The sequence below is a fragment of the Papio anubis genome, chromosome 2 (genome assembly GCF_008728515.1).
Source record: "Papio anubis isolate 15944 chromosome 2, Panubis1.0, whole genome shotgun sequence".
Classification (NCBI taxonomy): domain Eukaryota; kingdom Metazoa; phylum Chordata; class Mammalia; order Primates; family Cercopithecidae; genus Papio; species Papio anubis.
This window is the reverse complement of record NC_044977.1, coordinates 150,406,948-150,420,789: the sequence shown is the minus strand read 5'-3', so window position 1 is coordinate 150,420,789 and position 13,842 is coordinate 150,406,948. Positions and strand designations below refer to the sequence as shown.

At 37.6% G+C, this 13,842-nt stretch overlaps 1 protein-coding gene across 12 annotated transcripts in view; it reads left to right on the top strand.

Annotated features, from left to right (window-relative positions):
- RASA2 (RAS p21 protein activator 2) overlaps positions 1-13,842 on the top strand; it is a 123,391-nt gene that overhangs the window by 18,934 nt on the left and 90,615 nt on the right. For all 12 annotated transcript variants that reach the window (XR_002520525.2, XR_001900068.3, XM_021934803.2 and 9 more), the window contains exons 2-3: positions 5,739-5,856; positions 9,561-9,664. Coding sequence is in view for 10 of the 12 variants with exons in the window: in XM_021934803.2 (XP_021790495.1) it covers positions 5,739-5,856; positions 9,561-9,664 (222 nt within the window). In the remaining 2 variants the exon portion in view is untranslated. The remainder of the gene's footprint in view (positions 1-5,738; positions 5,857-9,560; positions 9,665-13,842) is intronic.

Below are 13,842 nucleotides of genomic sequence, written 5' to 3'. Positions count from 1 at the left end.
GTAAAAACCATTTTTATTATTTCAACTGGCTTTCTTGTGTCATATCTTAGCAATACATTGAATTTCTTGAATACTTTATTCTTACTAATTTAGGGTCAAACTATGATTTATGAATTTAAGGATAAAATAGAGACACCCAGAATGGTGCACATGATTTGAATGTTAAGAATTTGGATTTGGCACTCCCAGCCGGGCATGGTAGCTCATGCCTATAATCCCAGCACTTTGGGAGGCCAAGGCAGGCAGATCTCTTGAACCCAGGACTTCAAGAGCAGCCTGGGCAACATGGCAAAACCCTGTCTTTCCATAAAATACAAAGCAAATCAGTCGGTCTTAGTGGTGTGCGTCTGTAGTCCCAGCTACTCGGGAGGCTGAGGTGACAGAATCACATGAGTCCAGGAAGGCAAGGCTGCAGTGAGCCATGATTGTGCCACTGCGCTCCAGCCTGGGCAACAGAGCAAGACCCTGTCTCAAAAAGAAAAAAAAAAAGAAAAGAATTTGGCACTCCAAATTCATGAAAATGTGATACTGCATTATTGAATATAGTTTTAAAATTTTATCCAAATGCTACAGAAGATGAAGAAATATTTTGTGATGGTAGATACTATATATAGAGTTAAGATCCATTTCCCAAGTTAAAGGATTCCCTTTTTAAGTGTGCTGCTATTCAACTCACTATCTGATAGAACAATGAAAATAATTTTCAGTGAAAAATTGCTTTGTAATTTCTGGTCCATGTTTGATCCAGATAGCTACGTGTAGCTGGTGGATTTACCCAACCATGATGACCAGTAACTCAAGTTGGGATTTTCTAATTTGTTGGAAACAAAGGTTAGAAAAGAATTGAGATTAGGTTAGAGCATCAACTCTAGTTAGTTTAAACAGAAAGAGATTTAATAAAAAATTTTAAGTGGCTTGTAAAATTGTTGGCAAGACTGAAGAAACAGACTCCAGATCTAGAAAAAAACCACGTTGCATCTGGACCACCAAGAGAGTTATTGCTTCTTTTAGGATCAGAAAGGCTTTTGCAGAATTGTGAAACTGTAACTTTTAGATGCCTGTCTTAGAACCTTGTGACCTCTGCCATGATCAGAAGTCTACTACTATTAGGAAATAGCCATTAGCAAGCTGCCACCTTCATCAGTAAGCCGTTGTTGTTTCTGGCCCTAGAGCCAAATCCTGCCTACCACAACCTGTATTGCAGAATGGATGTCTTGTGCCTTTTTAAATATTCATGAAACCTGTGATTGAATACTAGGACTTCTACAAATACTACTGCAGAACATGAACTTCTCCATGACATTGTTTGCTAGTAGAAGCAACCCAAACTCATCCTCCCTTCTCTTCTGTCCTTAAAATTTCTAGTGAGTGCATCTGATTGGTGGAACTTAAATCACATTTATAACTCTAGCCACAGGAGAGGCTGGGAAATGTATTTTTTAACTTTCTCTTCTCTGCAGTACAGGAAGACATACACTGAAGGAGGTTGAAATGGATGTTGATCAGTAATCTACCATATTTACTGCAGGTTTAGAACCTGATTCTCTTTAAAGTTGGCTGTTATTAAACAGGCTATAGATAAGTTGAGAAAGTTTGTAAATAATACCATCAAACAGTGTTGAGAAACTCATTTGTTTCTTTGTGTATTTTTATTGTTTTATAATGACAACATTTAAAAAACAACTAGAATTTGTCCTTCACCTCTATAATGAATTAAGTGGTCTGTGGATACCAAAAGTTTTCTCATATTTAAGATGTGGTTAGTGGATAAAAAGCCCAAAAGAGGGAGTATAAGAAAAACCCTCGTAAGAGGTTACCTGAGCTGAGGAAAGGTTAGTGTTGTCAAATAATGAAGAGTGGTCAAATAAGGTGGGACTGAAAAGCAGTGATATGATTTGGGCATTTAATATTAGTGTTTGTTTTTTTGTTTGTTTACTATTGAGACAGGGTCTTGCTCGTTTGTCCCAGGCTGGAGTGCAGTGGCACAGTCTCGGCTCACTGCCACTCCCATCCCTTGGGCTCAAGCCATCCTCACACCTCAGCCTCTCAAGTAGCTGGGACCACAGGCATGCACCACCACGCCTGGCTAATTTTTTGTATTTTCAGTAGAGATGGGGTCTCACCATGTTGCCAAGGCTGGTTTTGAAATCCTGTGCTCAAGCGGTTTGCCCACCTTGGCCTCCCAAAGTGTTGGGATTACAGGCATGACCACTGTACCCAGCCTGTTAGTGTTACTCAAGATTCTAAACAAGAAGTGGAGAAGTAGGATAAGAAGGCAAGTTGCAGGTTTAGGCTGTGAGTTGAAGGGAACACTTGAAAGCAGAGATTATAGAACAAGTTTTCAAGAAATTTGGCAATAGATTTTTTTTTTTTTTTTTTTGGTTCAAGGCACATGCTCATTTATGTACCACAATTGGCCGGAGTTCATGAGACCCTGAACAAATACCACACACAATCTTCCAAAGTTCTTCACTTTTGTCTTTTTGTGTAGCTTGATGTAAAGTGTGGCTCTTAACATATTCTCTTTATGCTTAGAGATATAATAGGTACAACATTACTCTTATTATATCTGTAACCATGACTTCTTTTTTGATTATGTTGTTTATAAAATGCCTATTAATCACTACTATAGTTTGGAGTTACAGTAGCCAACTTAACATATTTGTACAATTGATTGTTGAGCCGGGCATTGATTAGATGAATTAACTTTCAACAAAGTTTATTTGAATTTCAGTCAGTGGTAGATATTTAAGAAGTACAGATTATGATAACTGCTTTTATAGGAAGTGATGCTTGGTACATTTTTTCATATTACACAGAGCCTACGTTTTTATTTATTCTAGATAAATATCTGATAATGTCAGGTTCATTGGATTCTTCAGACAAAATAACCTCATTGTCTCTCTCTTAAAAGGGAGAGGGAAGTAGAATATGTGTAGATTTAGATTTATTTAATATTGTTTTCTCAAAACTGACCTTATGTGAATGAAACAGAAATATGTTCAGGGACAGTTATTTAGTGTTTTAAAATCTCCCAATTATATATGGAGCATATTTATTATGGAGCATATTTATTAAATAGAGAATTATTATGATCTAATTCCAGATTTTTTATATTTTAGGTACTATATCGTGAGCTAGTTGGACTTTTGTTTTAAAAAAAAAAGTCTAAATTATGCAGAAGGGAGATGTCAAAGAAAAAGGAGAGGTTGAAGGACAAGAAGGTTGTGAGTAATGAAAATAGAATTTCTAGATAGTGTCCTGGAGGGAGTAAGAGGGAATGGGGTAAAGAGAGCACAGTAAATGGATGAGCTTTGGATGAGAAGAGGAATAATTAGTCTTTGGAGGAAGAGGAAAACAGATGAATACAGGTTGAGACATAGATTATTTTTCTTAGGGACCTGGCTTATTTGTAAGGACTAACCCATTTTAGGCAATTAATTAAATTAATCATTTAAAAGGTTAGATTCCTCGATTCTGACTTGAGATGGACATAAATTTGTTTATTCTGTTCAGTGGTAACTTTATTTTTTAAAAAAATCTTTCAGTGACAGATTTAATAGGTATCTTACTGGTACTATTTCATTGGTTTTCTTATTTTAATTTTATAAATAATTTGTTTACTGAGTTTTTTTATAGGTGCGGCTTAGGTTTCTAATAGACTTCTCAAAAATATATTGGTTTGAATGGCCTTTAAAGTTGATAAGCAGAAAGATGCTTGAGTTTATCTAGTCCAGACCTTCATCAGGAAAGCTGTGATTGAGTGATGTGTCTGAAGTCATACAGCCACTTAGTAGCAGAGTAAGACAGGAATATTGGTTTTATGGTTCTTGGGGTAATGCTGTTTCCCTTATGCTAACTGATGCATAAGGGAACTGGTGTACTGATTTCAGCGCCCATACTTGTGTATGTCCTTTGAGCTAGAGTATCAAAGAACTTCAAAACTTCAAAACTAGACTTTTTGGGTTATTTAATATTCCTTCAACAAATATTTCTCAGCTGTCTACTGTATGACAGTCACTGTTTAAGATCTTGAAGATCAACAAGTTCTCGGGCCTCAAGAATGAGGGAACCAAACAATAAACACTGAAGTAAAAATGAACAGAAATTTAGATAATTATCAGTGCTATCAAAGAAACAAAATGGAGAAATAGAATATGGTAGCAGAAGTATGTGCTTTGGATAGAATAGTCAAGGAAGATTTCTCTGAGTTAGTAATATTTGAGCTGAGACTGAATGATAAGGCACTAGCCATTGAAGATCTCTAAGAGTGTGGTATTCCAGACAAAAGCCCTAAACTTGAACATGATGTGGCATAGTTGATGAATGAAAAAAAAAGTAAACACTGACCAGGGTTGGGGGAAGGGAAGGAGAAGAGATCAGAGAGACCGTTGAGTAGGGCTTTGTAGACTGGGGTATAGAATGATAATTTTATTCTAAGTGAAATGGTGTGGTATTGGAGGAGGGGAGTGAATGAGTAACCTAAAGAATATGTTTCAAGTATCACACTGCTTGATGGAGAATGGACTGTAGGAGGGCCAAAAGTGGAAGCAGGGGCACTAGTTAGGCAACTCTCATGTTTGCCCAAATAAAAGATTATGGTGGCTTGGGCTTGGTGATTCTAGTCAAGGCAAAGAGAACTGGTTGGATTTGGGATTTATTTCGGAGGTCTGCTGGATTTGCTAAGGGACTGGGTATGGGAGTTTGGGGAAGTAGTAGGAGGATGGTGAGCGTAAGAGAGGAAAATGGTAAACTGGGGAAAGGGCATGTTTTAGGGAAGGAAATCTGATGGTTTTTCTGGGACTTGTTAAATTTGAAATGCCTACTGGATATCCAAGGAGACACTTGAATGGTCACATCTAGTGTTTGTTGAGGAGAGGTTAGACCTGGTGTTGCAGATCTGGGAGGCGTCAGCATTACCACCATATACTACAGAGTTGGCAAAGAGAAGGAAGAGAAGGTGGTCTGGAATTGAGGCATTGCATGTTTAGAGGTAGGTAGGGGGAGAAGTCAGCAGAGAGCCAGTGATGTAGGAGAAAAATCAGAAATACTGTGTTGTGGAAGCCAAGAGAAGAGAGCATTTTAAGGAGGGATATTAATGTTCATTTGTGTTAAATCATGCTGCGTGGCCGGATATGATGAAAACAGGGAAGTGACCATTGATTTGGCAATGTGGAAGGCATTAGTGTCCTCAGCTAGATTAGTTTTAGTGTCATGGTGGGTTCAGAAGTTGATTGGAGAGGGTTGAAGAATAACTGGAAGGTAAGAATGAAGAGACAATGACTAGAGATGATGCTTTTAAGAAGTTTTTTTTTCTTTTCTTTTTGTGTGCTTTTTTTTAAGTTGAGAAATTCCCATCATTGTTTATATGCTGGTGGGAATGATCCACTAGAGAGGAAAATTAATGGTGATTCAGGAAAGAAAGATTAATTGTGGAGTAAAGTCCTTGAGGTAGCACTGGTGGGATGGGATAGAGAGCACAAGTAGAGGGATTGCCCTTTCATAGGAGTGGGGGTGCAATTACATAATATAAAAAGGAATCTCAAGTCACTTTATACACAGCCCCTCCCTTCACTCTTACCAGTCTCCTTTAGACCAACTTGATCTTTCTCTAATCACTAGTGTTTTTTTTTCTGTGCCACATTAATATGTTGTTTCAGACTGAAGTCATCCTATATAAGGCTTAGTATGAAGCAGTTCATGATATTTAATAACAATTTCAAATTTTGTGCCAACAGGTGAAGCAAAAAATTTATTGCCATATCTTGGACCCCACAAAATGAGAGATTGTTTCTGTACCATTAATTTGGACCAGGAAGAAGTTTATCGTACCCAAGTTGTGGAAAAATCTTTAAGGTTGGTAGAAAAATTGGTAAATTATGATTTTTACTATATAGATTGGTCAATATTATGCCTTTTCCAGATTATAATAATCAGGAAGACAAGATAGAAACAGTGCTTGCTTTCATGTGGCTTTTCATCGTCTCAAAATGTTGTCTTCCTCTTAATTGTTCCTAATTTTGTCTTTGTTTTCTGAAGAAAAGTTTTTTTCATGTGACAGGCTAGATATTGCCTATTCGTTTGAACTTTCCTCAAAGTACATGTTTATTTTATTTATCTAAAGAATAAGTTACTTAAAGTTCATACAGGTTGCTTAATTTATTAGTGCATTATCGGGGAATGAATTCTCAGATAGATGTCTAATCTTTGAAAGTGTAATTGCCCTTTGAGAGTATCATATTAAATTCTAATTCATAAAATTGGAATATACCATGTCTGCACTGTAGTAATGTGAACATAATTCTGGTGCAGAGCTGTGCTGAGAATCTTATTCAGAGACAAAAGTCAAAATAAGGAGGCGGGTGCGGTGGCTCACACCTGTAATCCTAGCACTTTGGGAGATAGAGGCGAGCAGATCACTTGAGGTCAGGAGTTCGAAACCAGCCTGCACAACATGGTGAAATCCTGTTTCTACGAAAAATACAAAAATTAGTTGGGTGTGGTGCTGGATGCCTGTAATCCCAGCTACTTGGGAGGCTGAGGCAGTAAAATCGCTTGAACCCAGGGGGCGGAGGTTGTGGTGAGCCAAGATTATGCCATTGGACTCTAGCCTGGGCAACAAGAGTGAAACTCCGTCTCAGGAAAAAAAAAACAAAAGAAAAAAACAAGGTATGGGGTATTATTGGAATGAGCACGTGGTGGATGAAATATTGAATGCCATGCCTTATCTGAATCATATTTTGGTCAGTTGTATTTTAGGGATCTGTTTTTGATGCCTTTTTAAAAACATCTTTCTTTTACATTTGCCTTTGAAGATTCCTTTTATGTCTTTATTTTCATTTTTTATAATTTTAAATGTCGAGTTCTTCTTAGAAAAGGTATTGTATAAAACTGAAAACACTTCAGTAGCCCAAAAACATTTCAAGTAGTAAACTTGAAATCTTTAGTGTTAATTCTCATGTTATTATTTGGCTTTAGAATGTACTTTAAACATAATATTTGAATGTGGATGTAATATATAAAGGAAATTCTGCATTTATAATTGTTTATAAAATAATGCAAAGAGATAAATACCTACACTTGTCTTTCATATCATGTGTTTGACTAGAAGTTCTTTTTGCATTGATTTCTATGTTGAAATTAATTAGAAGGCTCTAGTTACTTTGTGAGACCACCTTTTAAAAGTTTATTTTGGTTACATTTGAAGGGAAAAATACAGTGACAAAAGTTCACCAGGCATTTTAACAACTAAAAGACTGAACCAACTGTTTTCTAGACAAGATCAGATATGACTTCTGTAGGAGTGTTTTACTTTATGTTTCAGCTTCTCATTTAGTTATGACATCGTAAAGAGACTGCATTTCATAGTGATATTTCTAGAGAATCTTTGTGTTCTTTAAACTTTCTCAGGAAAGAGGTGCACTTGACAAAAGAAACTATCATTTCAGAGATTCACATCTTCATAGAAGAATCATAGAGGAATAAATATATCAAAATGACCTTCTTAAAATGAACTTATAAAAATAAGCTTTGCAACATGAGAATGGGCAAAGTTTCCTTACTTTGAATGCAAGAAGCACTACTAATTATAAAAGATGAAAATTGGTAAATTAGATTTTATCAAACTTAGAGGCTCCTTTTCTTTAAGACACTGTCAAGAAAATTAAATGGCAAGCCACACCTGGGAGAAAGTAGTCTGACAAAAGACTTGTATCCAGAATTTATTTAAAAACAAAAATCCTAATAACTCGAAAGAAGACAGATGGCCATTTAAAATATGGGGAGAATACTTTAACAGATATTTCAGAAAAGATATGGCCAAGAGCACATGAAAACGTATTGAACATTGTTAGTCATCAGGAGATCAATTTAAAACCTTTTTTGTCACTATAGATTCTACAACAGAATCTGCAGTGATAGAAATCATATCGCTGGTTGCCTGTGAGAATATGGTGGGAGTGATTACAGAGTCACAAGGGAACTTTCTGGGGAGATAAAAATGTTTTATATCTTGCTTATAAAGATAGGGATTACATAGGTGTATACATTTATCATGTTATATTCACTAGAATAGCTAAAGTTAAGGACTGTGAGTACCAAGATATGGAACAACTGGAGCATTGCTGTTAGGAGTGTAAAACAGTACAACCACTTTGAAAGCAGTTTGACGGTTTCTTGTAAATTACACATTCACCTACTTTTTAACTCAGCAGTTGCACTCTCAGTAATCAAAAGCATGTGTCTAGAAAAAGCTTTCTATAAGAATGTTCATAGCAGCTCTACTTTTGATAGGTCAAACTGGAAACAATTCAAATAACATCACTAGGAGAATGGATTTGGAATGCAATGGAATACTATGCAGCAGTTAAAACAGTTGAACTACTATATACACAACAACATTGAAAAATTCTCACAGACGTTAAGCTGAATGAACAAAGCTCAACATGAATATATACTATATGATTCTATTTATGTGAGATTTTAGGATAGATCTATAGTGATAGAAAACACATCACAGGTTGGGGCAGGTATGGTGGGGTAACTGAAGGAGGGACATAAGAGAACTCTCTGGGGAGATAGCAGTGTCCTGTATTTTGATTGGGGTGGAAGCTACACAGTTGTATAAATTTATCAGAAGTCATCAACCTCTATACTTTAAATTGGATTTTTATTGTGTGTAACTTATACCTCAATAAAATTGATTTAAAAATAGCTTGTTTTAATTTTTTAAAAATATTTTTAAAGTTGATTTTAAAATAGCATATTTTAATTTTTTTAAAATAGCTTATTTTAATTTAAAAAAATATTTTGAAGTAACCTTTCATGTAACATTAGCTGTTTAAGGTTTTATGTATTGTAAATAATACAGCTTTACACATTTCTAAGACAAGGATGGTATGAATGACACTATCCTCAGCTCTCAAATGGTCCACCTTAGGTGAGCATGACTCTAGGCAGTTACTGTATCTTCTATCCACAGGACCGCTGAAAAGCTATTTGTTCAGAACTCATACTGGCAATTTAGATCCCCTCAGTGTTCAGCTTGGTTTATATAGAACTTAGTTGAAATTTAGCATTGATAATTATTTTGGGGCTTTTCAAGTTCTTTTCAATGGCATTTTAGTCCATCATTTCATTAACTTATTGAAAGTGGTATTATTTGGCTAGGAGCAGTGGCCCATGCTTGTAATCCCAGTACTTTGGGAGGCTGAGTACTTTGGGATCATGAGGTCAAGAGATCGAGATCATCCTGGCCAACATGGTGAAACTCCGTCTCTACTAAAAATACAAAAATTAGCTGGGCGTGGTGGCGTGCGCCTGTAGTCCCAGTTACTCAGGAGGCTGAGGCAGGAGTATCACTTGAACCTTGGGGCTGGAGGTTGCAGTGAGCTGAAATCACACCACTGGACTCCAGCCAGGTGACAGAGCAAGACTCTGTCTCAAAAAAAAAAAAAAAAAAGTGATATTATTTGAGTATTTATATTATTATTATTGAAGGTGATATTATTATTTAATTGTTTTATATTATTTGAAGTAATGAGCTTTCCTTTTCTTTCTAGCCCATTTTTCAGTGAAGAATTTTACTTTGAGATTCCAAGAACTTTCCAGTATTTGTCTTTCTATGTTTATGATAAGAATGTTTTACAAAGAGATCTTCGTATAGGTATGTACTATTCATAATTGTCTTTAATCACAATGTTAATGTTTATATTCATTTGTTCTCTAAGTATAGTGTTGAAAACTGCAGAATAATATATGCTGAACATCTGTAATCTTTTTCTCTAGACTACATGTTCATTTGTGAAATTTCATTTTTAATTTGTATGTTCAGCTTATATGACACTTTCTCAGGGAGGCCTTTGCAGCTCCCCTAGTCACTATATCGTATGTTTTTATAATACCTGATTGTTCCCTTTCCATGGTACTCATTATGCTTATTCATTAGTTGGCTGTTTCATATCTAGGTTCTCTAGTTAAATGTGATATTTAAAAGGGCAGGGATTCTTTTTTTTTTTTTGAGACAGAATCTTGCTCTCTCCCCCAGGCTGGACTGCAGTGGTGCGATCTCGGCTCACTGCAACCTCTACTTCCCGGGTTCATGTGATTCTCCTGTCTCAGCCTCCTGAGTAGCTGGGATTACAGGCATGTGCCACCACGCCTAGCTAATTTTTGTATTTTTAGTAGAAATGGGGTTTCACCATGTTGGCCAGGCTGGTCTTAAACTCCTGGCCTCAGGTGATCCACCTGCCTCAGCATCCCAGAGTGTCAGGATTACAGGCATGAGCCACCGCGCCTGGCTGGGCAGGGACTCTTTCTTACAGAGCACCTTACATTTAGTAATGTTGGATAAGTATTTGTTTAGTGGTTCAAATAATGTTTTTATAGAAAGATTGCAGTTTTGATCCTTCAAAGAATATCTGGTTTTGGGGTTTTTCTAATAGAAGTAATAATTCACTTTAATCTATTTATACATTTTCTTCCTGTCTGTATTAGTGACTATATTAATCCATTCTCACACTGCCATAAAGACATACCTGAGACTGGGTAATTTATAAAGAATATAGGTTTAATTGGCTCACAGTTTTTCAGGCTGTAATGGCTTCTGCTTCTGAAAGGCCTCAGGAAACTTATAGGAGTGGAAGGCAAAGGGGAAGCAAGCACATCTTCACCTGGCTGGCAGGAGAGAGGAGAGTTGGGAAGCGCTACACACTTTTACAATAACCGATCTCATGAGAACTTACTGTCATGAGAACAGCAGGGGGATGTCTACCCCATGATTCAGTCAGTTTACGCCAGGCCCCTCCTCCAACAGTGGAGTTACAGTTTGACATGACATTTGAGTGGGGACACAGAGTCAAACCATATCAGTGACCGATAAATATATTTCTTTTTTTTTTTTTTTTTTTTTTGAGACGTAGTCTCGCTCTGTCACCCAGGCTGGAGTGCAGTGGCACGATCTCAGCTCACTGCAAGCTCCGCCTCCTGAGTTCATGCCATTCTCCTGCCTCAGCCTCCCGAGTAGCTGGGACTACAGGAACCCGCCACCACGCCTGGCTAGTTTTTTTTGTGTTTTTAATAGAGACCGGGTTTCACCATGTTAGCCAGGATGGTCTCAATCTCCTGACGTTGTGATCCGCCAGCCTTGGCCTCCCAAAGTGCTGGGATTACAGGCACGAGCCACTGCACCTGGCCAATAAATACAATTCTTAAATAATTATCAGACTGGAGTGTGATCTGTGGGCATGAGCTAGAACAAAGCTAACTAGCCACATACGTGTCACATTCCTGATCTTTGCACCACTGTCTTTGTATTTTAATCATAGGCAGAGGTCTAAGTTACATTTATTATTCTCTTTCTTTTTAGTGTCCTAAATTTCATCTCCATTTTCTTTTTTATTTGAAACATGGTCAAATCTCCTACAGCTTAAAAAATTAAGAATTATTTGGCCAGGTGCTGTGGCTCATGCCTGTAATCCCAACACTTTGGAAGGCCGAGGTGGGCAGATCACGAGGTCAGGAGTTTGAGACCAGCCTGGCCAATGTGGTGAAACCCCATCTCTACTAAAAATACAAAAATTAGCCTGGCATGGCGACACGCACCTGTAGTCCCAGCTAGTTGGGAAGCTGAGGCAGAAGAATCACTTGAACCCGGGAGGCAGAGGTTGCAGTGAGCTGAGGTTAAATACAGTGTGGTTAGGGAAGTCTGGAAAGCAAATAACACAGTGCCATTGTGATTGTATTAGGGTCATTGCTATAGGGGACCACACAATGGTGTAGATACCAGGAGTTATGGAGGCCATTAATATACCAGTCTACCACAAAGACCAAAATGTATCTATCGAAACCTCCTACTCTAAGTCTTTGAAGTGCTGCCGTTGTCTCTAAATGCTGCTGTTGACTATCTGCCAGAATTTGTTCAGTCCTCTGGTCCTGTTTCATTTTTATATAGGCAATAACATTTGTCACTGTTTTTGTTTGTTTGTTTGTTTGTTTGAGATGGAGTCTTGCTCTGTCGCCCAGGCTGGAGTGCAATGGTGTGGCATGATCACATCTTACTGCAACCTCCGTCTCCTGGGTTCAAGCAATTCTCTTGCCTCAGCCTCCCTAGTAGCTGGGACTACAGGTGCACACCGCCACACTCAGCTAATTTTTTGTATTTTAGTAGAGATGGGGTTTCACTGTGTTGCCCAGGCTGGTCTTGAACTCCTGAGCTCAGGCAGTCAGCCCACCTCAGCCTCCCAAAGTGCTGGGATTACAGGCGTGAGCCACCGTGCCCGGCCTGTCACTGTTTTTATCTCCTCTTTTAGCCATTTCCACTAGTGCCCAAGTAGGAACAGGACTATCAGGATTTTGCCAATTGGTGAATTGTATCAGGCTGAAATTTCTAAGAATATATTGTATCTAAAAATGGGTCCCAAGGGTAACACAGTATTTGCTGATAGCAAGAAAATGCTACTGAAAAATGATATTAGAAAGCTAAAAATGCTTTTTTTACTTAATAATCAACAAAGGTGGTTTCTGTGCCCACAGTTCCTTCATTTCCTTTCGTGTTTCCTTTCTTTGTCTGATTTTAAGGAACTAATACAGCATCTGGTGTATACTATATGTTTGGTTTTAAGCGCTTTCTGTCCATGAGTTTGTCAGGACAGTGAGGAAATGAAGTACTAACTTTAAATGATTTGTTGGGACGTTTGTTTCTTGTTTTTTTTTTTTTTTTTTTTTTTTTTTGTTAAGAGACGGGAGTCTCACTGTGTTGCCCAGGCTAGACTTGAACTCCTGGGCTCAAGCAATCCTCCTGTCTCAGCCTCCCAGGTACTTGGAACTACAGGTATGCACCACTGCATCCAGCCGTGTTTGATTTTTTTTGAAGTTGGTAATTTCATAGCTGGTGAAATAATGGATTAACTTTGTTTAAAATAGTAATCAACAGCTGGCCACAGTGACTCATGTCTATAATCCCAGCACTTTGGGAGGCCAAGGCCGTTGGACTGCTTAAGCTCAAAAGTTCAAGACCAGCTTGGGCAACATGGTAAAAACCTATCTCTACAAAAACCATAAATATTAGCCATCTGGGACCAACTATAAAAATTACTTCCAGCTACTTGGGAGGCTGAAGTGGGAGGATCACCTGAGCCCAGGAGGTTGAGGCTACAGTGAGCTGTAATTATGCCACTACACTCCATCCTGGACAGCAAAGCAAGACCCTGTCTCAAAAAAAACCAATAAATTTAAAAAACATAAATAAAAGAAAATAGTAAACATTAAACATACATCTTTGGGACTATTAGAGGCACAAAAAAGATTTTTAAGATCGTTAAGAGTCATTCTAATGCAGAGGAGCCACATCAGATGTAGAGTTTGAGTAATTCACCCAAGATTGCACAGCTGATAAGCAACAGAATTGACACTAGGTTATGGAATTAGTGTTTGTGTTGGAAGGAACACAAACAGGCATACTTTGGTTTCAAAATCTGACTTCAGCACCTGTTAACGGCAAGTTTAAAAATATTGTTCAGCTTTCCTCATCTGTAAGATGGTGATTATACCCTCTACCTCCAAGATTGTTAGTAAAATTAAACAAGAAAATTTGTAAGAATATCTCCTACCTGGTAGAGATTCAGTAAATGCTGGCTTTTCTTTCAGTTCAGTGCTCTTTCCTTTGTATCGGGCTGTCTACCTTTTACTGTTAATGCCTGCCAGTTTAATGATAAAACAACAAATCAGAATCATTAGGCGTTTTTTTAAATTCTATTTGTGTTTCAGAAACTTGTTCCTTCCTTCCCCATCCCTTTCTTTTCCCTCTCTCGTACTTCCTTCTCATTTATCCTCCCACCTTTTTTC